At 49.5% G+C, this 10961-nt stretch overlaps 1 protein-coding gene across 2 annotated transcripts in view; it reads left to right on the plus strand.

Moving 5' to 3' along the window:
• DYM (dymeclin) overlaps positions 1-10067 on the plus strand; it is a 246867-nt gene extending 236800 nt beyond the window's left edge. For both annotated transcript variants that reach the window (XM_080920012.1, XM_080920013.1), the window contains one exon: positions 9776-10067. In XM_080920012.1, coding sequence (XP_080776138.1) covers positions 9776-9925 — 150 coding nt within the window. In that variant the 3' untranslated portion in view covers positions 9926-10067. The remainder of the gene's footprint in view (positions 1-9775) is intronic.
• The last annotated feature ends 894 nt before the right edge of the window (positions 10068-10961 follow it).

Here is a 10961-nt window from a genome sequence, read left to right on the forward strand (position 1 = left end):
CTTGGTGCCACAGACTTCATTCGGCTCATTTGGTCACAGATGACTCTGGGCCACTGCCCCAGTAACTTACCCAGTATTTGGGACCCTTTGCAAACTTCCTTTTTTAATCTTAGTAAATTACTGTATTTTGTGGGTATGACTGTTTTGCCCAAGTGTGTGCCTGACACTATTTGTACGCCTGGTGCCTGCGGAAGCTAGAAGATATCAGATCTCTTAGAAGTGGAGTTGCAGGTGATTGTGAACAGCTGCATGGATGGTGGGAACCGAACCTGGGTCCTCTGTAAGAGCATTCAGTGCTCTCAACCACTGAGCCATCTCCAGCCCTTATGTGTGACTCTGTTCACTAATAAGTTACACTCCCATGTTTGTCATTTGCTCACTGAGCCCCTGGCCACGCTCTTAGGTACTAGAGACACATCTGTTGTATGTGTGGGCTCCTGGTGTTCTTTCTAGTCAAACCACACTCAACTTCCTGCAAGACTCCCCCACCCCACCCCCCACTTCCATCCAAGCATCTGGCTCCTTCCTGTAATAAGCACCCCTCAGAAGACAAGGCACACTGTACTTGTTCCTAGGCTCCCTCTGGGCCCCCAAGTGTTGCAGAAAATTCTGTCCTGTGTACCTTCTCTAACGTGTTCTCCCCTGCAGCCTCCAGAGCTGAAATAGCGTGGACTGTCCCTCTCGGCCAGTGTGTGCCACGGCAGCTTTAGCCAGTTCTCCATTAAATGCCCCTAAATAAAGAACTGTCCCTGCCTGCTCTCCACACAGGCTCCCAGGCTGCCTGTGCAGCTGCGGGCCACCCTGTGCCAGCCAGTTCCACTCTGCCCCCACAGTCACAGGGCCTACCCTTTCTGCTCCAGGCACCCACAAGCACCCAGAAATGAGGCATTCAAAACTGAAGACAAAGGAAAGCCTCTCTCTTTCTTTTGGGCCTCTGCCTGTAGAGAAGGTCCCCATGGGGTTACTTTCTCAGGCCTGACCCTCAGGTTATGTCTGAAAGAGATAAAAAAAAGTATACTGTGTATATGTATGAGAATGTCATAAACCCATTATTTAATGTAATACTAAAAATAAATGCATTTCTAAAAATGAAAGTAATATCAAAATATAATAATAGTGGTGATCTGCTGGGCAGTGTGGGAGTGGCCTTCAGAGCCACCAGATTATGGGTTTCATAATTTTAGTTTTGTATAATTTTCTTGTTATTCATGTATGTTGTGGAAGTTTGAAAGGAGATGGGCCCCATAGGTCCCCAACTGGTGAAGTTATTTGGGAGGAATTAGGACGTTTGGACTTGTTGGAGGAGGTGTTTTGCTGGAGTGGGCTTCAAAGTGTCAACTCATGTCTATCCCAGCATGCTCTCTGCCTCCCACGTTCTGGTTGAGATGTGAGCTCCCAGCTGTCTCTGCTGCTATGCCTTTGCTCTGCCATCATGGATCCTAACCCTCTGGAACCCCAATCCCCAGAAAACACTTTCTTTAATAAACATCCTTGGCCATGGTGTTTGATCACAGCAACAGAAAAGTAATTAAGACTGGTTTATTAGACAGTGTCTCTCTATATAGCCCAGGATATCCTAGGACTCATTCAAACGTGTGACCCTTGTGCCTCGCTCATCCAAGTGCTGAGACTACAAGTATTTGAGGCTAGCCTAGACAACATAGTGAGACCCCCATTACTATTCCAAAAGTAAGAATAGAGTCTGGAGAGATGGCTTAGTGAACTTAATGGACCTAAGTTCAATTCTTAGCAACCACACAGTGGCTCATCACCATTTTTACCTGCAGTCCAGGGGACTTGACACCCCCTTCTGGTCTCTGCAAGTATCAGGCACGCCCCTGGTGCACAGACATGCATAAATGCACGCAAATCACTGTTACACATAAGATGAATAAGTACTTTATAAACCAGCAATCATGATTTCATAGGAAGTGGAAGCACGTTGCCCACCGCTGCCCGCTGCTTGTCCTCTTTCTGCTGGCGGCTGCGTCTTGACACATTTGCAACTCATTCTGTCTTTCACTTGCTTGGCCAAGAATCAGATGGATTGGTGGCACCGGTGCCTCCAAATGTGTCTGTTCACTGTTCTCCCATCTGGCCAGCCTAACTCCATTCCCAGTGTCCTCAAGGACCTCCTCCTCCCATGTCACCATGTCACCATGCACCGCTGGTCCTGTGACTCCTGCTGAGGTCCACTCAGGTCTGCACAGAACACCATTCCCCTTTCCTCTGCAGCCCCAGATGCAGTATCCAGGTATGGTTGTTCAGTGACAGGTAGAGGAAGAGGGGGGACAGCTTCAACCAGATGGTCTCACATGGTGGCTGTATGATAGGAAGGTATAGAGTCCCCACATCCTGTAATGCAACCGTGTACTTCACAAGGAACAGTTTTCTTTGCTGTCCTGTGACAGGCTCCTGAGGCCACTTTTTCACTGTCTGGACAGGCTGCCCACTATAAACCAGCCCTGTGAACAGTGGCTTGCTGGTCAATCCCAGGCCACACAGCTGCCAACCTGTTTTGGCTGCCTTGGGTCCAGTGGCCACCGTGCGCTGTCTGCCCCACTTACTGTGTGCAGGAAACTCTTGTCAGTGTGCTGTGTAGCCGTTTGATTGTAAATTGCATTAACTTCCTGGAGCCTTGCCAAGTGCATGCTGGGTGTCTGATGCTATCTGTATAGACTTCAGGTGGAAACTGGAAATCTCACTGAGCTTCTAGGGTAATAAAATTATTACAGTTGTGCCCTACATCTGCTCACCGACTTCCTGTGGGTTTTCACCGGATCACTTGACTGACAACAGACAGGCTGTGTGTAGGCTCTGGTGTGTGCCAGCTCTATTCAAGTCTCACCGCCACCTCAGACTTCTGCTTTGTCATTGAGCTGAGCGTCCGGATGTCCCACTGTGGTAGGTTGATTTCACTGGAACTGATAAAAAAAAAAAAAAAAAGAAAAGAAAAATTCCAGCCCACTTGAGAGTCTAACATTACCTCTGGCTCCAAAATTTAAAACAACAGGATTGCTGTAAGTGGTTTTGGACAAAAACATCTTCAAGCTTCAGAGATGGGTTTTCTCTAGTTTCAGAACCAAGTCCCAGGCCAAGGGTTTTGAAGAGAGGTGTGAAAGCCAGGGCTCCTACCTGTCAGTCTCCTTATCCCTTCTCAGAACACCAGTGATCCTCAGGACACAGTAACCCAAAAGTCCCTGGGAGGAGCCAGAGCGGAGGCCTTAGAAGCAGAGCGCGGAAGGAGACAAGCCCCAGGCTGACATCAGAGCCAGGAGGAGCCCACAGCTGGCCTGCAGCTGCACAAAGCCGGGCATGTCGGGGATGGAGATGCCCCCAGTGAGGAAGCTGGATGTCCCTCAGCCACACAGGGCAGCATTATTGTTCTTCAGAGGCTTGCGCGGGGGTGCAAAGAGAAGGATGACTCTCTGGGCTGCTGATGGTTACCTTCAGACCTGACACTTCTTGGACTGCATCCTGACAGAATGTGTCCCGTCCCATCCCCCCACCCCAGCATCTCTAGCTCTAAACAAAACCTTTTTTTGTCTTTTCCTTGGCTCTTGAGCATTCTAAGGTGTCTCAGAAAGACACATGGTCGTAAGGACATCTGTTCAAGGCTCTGTAGCTAACCAGACAGGTTGTGGTGGGGATGCGGGCCCAGCTCACACAGCCGTCACATGTGCATCAGGCTGCTGAGTGGCGTTTTGAAAACTTTGTCTGTCATCTGCCCTCTCAGTCCTCACTCAGGCTTACAAATCACAGTCTAGTAGAAGGGACGTCGCCTGGTGCCACCAGTCTGGAAACTAGGTCTCTGTTTCCCTGGCTATTTGTGCCACTGTCCTTTGTGAACCATGTAAGTGACCTGCTGGTGAAGATTCCAGAAAGAACCCAGAAAATAGTAGCTCACAGTTCAGTCATTCACTCAAGGAGAAAGACGACAGACAGACAGAGAGCGAGGGCCCTGTGCTGTGGTCTCAGAGCCATGTGCTGTGCCCAGCAGGCTTTTCCCCAGCGGTGGCAATATGTTTACATTGTCCTGTTATTCTGTCTCTGCCTCCTACTTCCCTGCGACTCGTGGTGCACACCCAGTAGAGTACAGCTTGCAAACACCGTAAAATGATCAGATCTTCACCAGACAGCAGGCAGGGCCTAAACTCTGTAGGCCACTTAGCCATAAGTTCCCAGATCACAGAGCTACTTAACAACAGCTTAATATTGTCTGGGTCTTAGACAGAAGAATCACCCTTGAAGACAGTGAGCGACACAAGGAACATAGGTATCTGCCGAGAAGACTACCTGTGTTAGCTGTGCCTGCTGGGCTTTAAAGTTACAATGGGGTCCACAAGCATGGCAGAGAGCAGAGAGGTTTAGATCCCACCGCTAGAGTAATCTAACAGATGGTCAGGATTGAAAAGAGCTCATATGGCCTACACTGTACACAAGCTGAGAACCCCAAGTTCCAGGGAAATACCCTAAGGTGTCCAGCTTGCTTTCCTGGCAATAACCAGCGCTGCCAGAGTGCAGCCCCTGCGTGTCACAGTGAGACACCCAGGCACTGCGGTCGAAGAGACCACTGAAGACCATTTCTTGGAAGGCCTGGAGACCTAGCTGTAGATGTTTGGAGGATGGACACCCCAGTCCTTGGTCTGAGGGGCTGCAGTGGAGAGTCCCTTGTTCTGCTGGCTGTGGTCTCTGTGGAAGGTCACTCAACTTCTGACTTCTCTTTCTGTACAGAAGTTTAAGACCGGACACACGGTTATTGTGTGGATACAAAGTCCTTTCTTCATTCCATTTAGCAAATAAGTGTCCATAATATGCCAGGTACTCAGAAGGTTCCTGGTTTCCAAAAACCCGTGGTGTGGTTACATGTGAAATAATTCAAAAGGCCAGGATCCGCTGCAGTACACCAATGAGAACTGAAAAGACAGTAAACCTGCGGGCTGGGGCTGCCACTTTTGTCTTCAGTAAGCGCTCATGGTAAAGGGGTGTGTGGGTGTGGGTGTGTGTGTGTGTGTGTGTGATGTCTATGTGCCTGTGTCTTGTGAGCATGTGTGTGCATGTCAGTATATGTTTATATTTGTGTCTGTGACCTGTAGTAACATGTCTGTGACTGTGCCTGTATTTGTGTACATGCATGTGTATGTGACTGACTCCAGTTGATGTCACATCCCATCTCTTAGCCTGTTCCTGCAGGCTCCTCCCTTGATCCAGCCCTATCTTTCCAGTCCCATGCAGCTCAGAGGACTTGTTCCTTCCCACCCCAGCTCCATCTTGAATGTTGCTGGAGGTGTCACACACTCCTATGAATACCTGTCTCAGGGTCCCAATTTCATATACAGGGTAGAAATGGCCCCTGTCACATTACTGTCACTGTTACTCTTGCTTCCCGCTGGCCTGCTTCTGAGGGAAGGCCGAAGCCGTTCTCAAGACCCACCTCCTCTCAGTGACTAGGCTTCGTTCCTTAGAAATGTCTATGGCCTGAGCCTGGTGTGTGGAGCCATTGCTCTGCACTTCTTCCTGTGCAGGGCGGCCATGTGCCCGAGCGGTGAGGAGCACAGGAGGAACAGACCTGCATCCACCCCGTGTTCCTGGTACTGTCAGTAACGACAGCCAGTATTCACTGGACACCTGCTCCGTGTTCGACATTCTGCACGGCCTAGCTGGGAAGTTCAGACCATGAAATGCAGAGTCTCAGAGAATCGTGCCAAACTGTATCCTAAGAGCCCGAGGCTGAGCCGAGGACTAGACTTCAGAGTCACAACTAATAAAGGCGGACTTGCTCGTAAACTCTGAGGCTGGGCACTCCTTAGCCACAGCCGTGCCTTTAGTCTTCCGCTTGTTACACGCTGAGAAATATCTGTAAAGGAAGGGAGGAGGAAAGAAGAAGGAAGAAGCAGGGAAAGGAGGGCAGGGGAGGGTTTAAATGCTGTCTTCTGAATCGTTTTTTCTCATTGCTTCAGAGATTAAATGAGTATCTAAAAACATTTTAATATGCCTGTTAGTGTGATCGATTATATTAGCTAGAAGTTGCCTTGCCATAGTCTCAGGCTTGCTAACATAGGTTTAGTCACCTTTACTTTGAAGGCCTAGCTGGCCTGGGACTCACTGTATAGACCAGGATGGTCTGAATCCTCCTGCCCCTGCCTCTCTAGGGCTGGGGAATAATCACTAAGCTATTATGGAGAACTTCTGCTGCAGTAATGATTGTTCGACTTGAGTAATGACTTCATTATAAAACCTGCCCATCTCCATCGTTGACAGTTTGTCCTCAATGCACCAAAAAGTTATATCCCCGGTGCACGGTCCATTATGGACAGATTGACTGTACACAATATGAGGGAGCTTTGGCTATTTCTGGCTGAACCGTTTACTCCAGATGAGACAGACAGTCCCCACCTTTTACCTCTGTAGAGGGTGAGATGGGTTCCAGTTTGTAACTATTTGTGTGACAGACCACCCAGGGATGCTGGCTGCTTCTTGGAATTTCCACAACCTTCAGACGTCAGGACTCTGCTTGCCTCACACCCATCCGTCAGGACAGTCACAAGAATTTTCCCAGCACCGTGACGGTGGGTGTGTTTGGTAACAGTCAGTAGCTTCCTAATAGCTCTTGCCTTTTTCTCTGCAGCTCAGGTGGAAGGAGGTCCTGTGTTAGCAGTTCCAACCTCCTCAGACATATACAGTGGGCTCACAGAAGTCACCTCAGTCCCTTTAAGACTTTCTCAGAAACCACTGTATGGAGAAGAGGCCCCACCCCTTGAGTCATTTGGTTTGTTTGTTTTGTTTTTAGACAAGGTCTCTCTTTGTAGCCCTGGCTGGCCTTAGCACCCACAGAGATCTGCCTGCCTCTACCTCCTAAGTGCTGGAATTAAAGGTGTACCACACCTTTAATTCTAACAACAAACCCCACGCTGCTTAATGGCTTCATTACCACCAGGAGATGCAGGGCGTTGTAAGAACCGTGTACTGCCCAGAGCTGGTCCTCAGTGGTGCTCAGAGAACTGCAGTTGAGCACAGTAGTAGAGTACCTAAAACCTGGGTGCTCCTTTCAACCCCACCTCGCTCAGTCAGTCAGATGAGGACGTTCAGCCTCACTCCACCCAGCAGGCTCTGTGTCCTTGAGGCAGGCACAGAGCCTGCTGACCCTGTGACCCTCTGTTGGGGGGAGGGGTAACTGGCCTCAGCTGGCTGTTGTGCTATCTAGCCCATGGCTGTGCTGGGAGCAATCCTTGAATGTCACTTGAGCAAGCACGGTGAGAACCACTGCTCCGCGGTGGCTTCTGGCTATGTGGCTACAGATGCTGATTTTCCACAGATTGCCACTGCAATGGTTGGTTCTTATCCATACTCACATGACACTCTGGGGCCAAACAGTGAGGAGCCGCCTTCACTGCAGCACAGCATGTAGCACCAGCTGCCTGCGGTGTGTGCTAGTGACTTCAAAGGCCAGAGAACTTCCTCTTTAAGAACATTCTGAATTTTCAAAATGTAACTCAGAACTCCCCTAGCCACAAAATAATTTAACTCTGCCTAACTCTGTCCCTCTTCGATCATTCTGAAACCCTGGGGATCTGGCACATGGGTGTTTTCAGTCTGCGTCATTCTCTCTCTCTCTCTCTCTCTCTCTCTCTCTCTCTCTCTCTCTCTCTCTCTCATGTGTGTGTGTGTGTGTGTGTGTGTGTGTGTGTGTACACACATGCACCTTGTCTACCCAAACCTCCCTCCCTCCCAACTAGCATTATTTTATTTCAGACCAAAGTTTCCACCTGCCTGGGAAACCACGAGCCTCAGTCTCCCACAGTAGGGTAGAGGGTACTGAACAGGGCATTCATTCTCTTTATGCTGAGCCTTCCAAGACTCCCAAGACCTTAGTCCAGAGACCAGGGATCTTCGGCGTCTCAGGTCCAGACACTGTTTACTAGTGTGGACACTCCCTGCTGCCTTGTAGGCCCATCAACAGAGCGTGCCTTGGGACTCGCTCGCTGTCTGTTAAGGACATGCCTCCCACTCTGTCTGGCCACACCACTACAGCAAGCCCCACACCGTCTCCCCCTCCCCACTCCTTAGGTGGAATGTTCATTGTTGTCCCCACTGCTGCTTGTCTCTCCTCCCATGAGTGTGTACTTCCTGTGTGAACAGGAACTGCTCACCCCAGGCCCCAGCCCACACAGGCCTCCTGGCACCAAGCAGCAGACACTAGAGTAAACAAATGTGCTCTGTGATAAGATTCAGGGAAATGGTAGAGCTCTCATATCTGTCTGTGAGTCCGGGGCATGTGTAGTGGTCAGAGTGCATGGAGATTAGCTCGGGTGAGCTTTGAACACCTCCTAGTACCCTGGGATGTAGCTACTGCAGGCACCAGTCTCTGAGGCTGAGCACAGGGCATGTGTGGTCCAGGTGTGAGTGGATACCTTGTTACCTCCTCCTTCAGGCCTCTGCTTCAGCCTACACCTACATCCTACAACACATGCTTGTCCTTGCTCTCCCAGTGCTTCCTGCAACAGATTACCACATGGAACCTCCTTGGCTGGGGAAAAGCTTACAGTAGATCCCAGCTGCTCCTCAGGCTGCAGGGAGAAGTTGCCTGCGTCCCAGGTAGATTAGGCGGTCAGGAATAACATTAGAGCTAGAGGCCGAGTCCTGATGCTGTGGTACAATGGTAAGTGCCACCTCAGGCCACTGTCCTCCTGCTCAGAAGCCATGGAGAATGCTCCAGGGCCCTAGGGAGGACATACAGAGCATCCCTGACCTTCCCACAGCCTAAGAAGGTCTTCAGCCTCTCAGTCCCCAGTAGAATGAGGCTGAGGAGAGCCAGATGCTTCCTAGCCATGATATGCCTCCCTCTTCAGTTCATGGCTCAGGACAACAAAGGAAGGAAGAAAGGAGGGAGAGAGGGAAGGAAGGAAGAAAGAGAGAATCACTTAATTGTTAACCATTTATCACACAGCTGGATTAACAGCCACTCAGACAAGCACGTGCCCACACCCAAAGTCTGTATGTCTCAGAGAACTTTACACTATCTGAAGAAGGGTTAGAATGTTTGAGGGAAGATTCTTACCTCCAAAATAACCTACTTCTCAAGACAGAAGCTCTCAAGAATGGCCAGGCCTTGACCCTGTACAGGAGAGAGGATATTTACCTTGTCTGCCACCCAGCAGAGATCCACCTTTTACCCTGCCCCCTTTAGGTCCCTCCTCAGCAAACCAGGCACGGTCACATCTTAGTCAGGGTTACTCTCACTGCGTTGAAGCACCATGACCAAAGCAACCTGGGGAGCTCAGGGGCTTGTTTCACTCATGCTTCCATACAACAGTTGAGGACAGGAACTCAAAAGACAGCAGGAACCCCGAAGCAGGAGCTGATGCAGACAGAGGTCATGGAGGGGCGCTGCTTTTGGCTTGTCTCCTGTGGCTCGCTCAGCCTGTTTCCTTATAGAACCCAGGACCAGCAACTCAGGGATGGCCCCACCCACAATGGACTGGGGCCTCCCCTTCAGTCACTTATTAATGCTCTACAGGCCTGTCTACCGCCTGGTCTTACAGAGACATTTGCCTAATTGAGAGTCCCTTCTCGGTAGACTTTAGTTTCTGTCACGTTGACATATAAGCAGCCAGCACTGCAGGTGAGTTATATTCTCCCAGCCCAGAAGCCATTTGACAGTCTAAGTTTGTGAAAGGCCTGTACTCCAAGCCTGTAAGCACTTAGGGAAGGGACTTGCTGCACACACACCACTGCTCTTGCTTGTACATAAAAAGTCATCTTGTTCTCGTTGCAGAAATTTCCAGAACTGAAATTCAAATATGTGGAGGAAGAGCAACCTGAGGAGTTCTTCATCCCTTACGTCTGGTCTCTGGTGTACAACTCAGCAGTAGGCCTGTACTGGAACCCGCAGGACATCCAGCTGTTTGCCATGGACGCAGACTGAAGCAGGACACAGCCACGCCCACCCCCAGCCCTAGTTACTTCATGTCCAGGAGCAGAAGCAAACAGACTGCCCGCCCGCGTGTCTTCTGCCACAGAGGGTCACACAAGCCTGCTTCCCCACACACTGTGACTGCTGGGAGACTACGCCAGTTAGCAGTAGTTCACTGAGCTTTGATTGTACTGCAGGGCCAGCACAGAAATAAACGGGAAACATGCTGTTCAACATGTGACTTATTTTTAAACTTCTAAACCCAAAATCTAGAGCTCTCCCAAGATTCTGGCCTTAGGCACATAACAAACACATCATCATTATTGTTTTTAGATTTATTTTTATTCTGCGTGCATGAGGTTTTGCCTATGCATACGTGTGCACTATATGCATGCCTGGTGCCCACAGAAGTCAGAAGAGGGTGTCAGAATGGAACCCAGTTTCTCTGCAAGAGCAGTAGGTGCCCAGAATCACTGAGCTGGTTCTGCAGCCCTGCTTTCTTTCTCAGGCATGTTCTCAACAATGTAGCCCTTGCTGAACTGAAACTCACTAAGGAGTCTAGGCTGGCCTGGAACTCACAGCCATCCTCCTGTCTCAGCCTCCCTTGAGTTCAGGGATTACAGGTTTGAGCCATCACACCCAGCCTACACATCTTTTTTTTTCTCAAATATTGAAAATGTTTGTTCTAGTCACTTGTGCAGCTTCTCTCATGTGTCTATATGCATGTATGTATGCATGTGCATGATATGTGTGCCTGTATGTATGCATGTGCATGTATATGTCTGTATATGTGTACATGTGTATCTGTGCATGTATGTATGCGTGTGCATGTATGTGTGTCTGTGTGCATCTATGTATGCATGTACATGTATATGCATGTGTTTGTGTGTGCATGTGTATGTTTGCAAGCCTCTCAGCAGCACAAAATTTCATAAACACTGCACCTGCCAACATGACACAGACCTTCCCCAAAGAGGTTAAATTGTTCTTCTTTTGGAGGGTTGACCTCTGAGCTGTAATCAAAATTCTGTTGGAGTCAAGCAAAATT

Source organism: Micromys minutus (assembly GCF_963924665.1).
Source record: "Micromys minutus genome assembly, chromosome: 8".
NCBI lineage: Eukaryota > Metazoa > Chordata > Mammalia > Rodentia > Muridae > Micromys > Micromys minutus.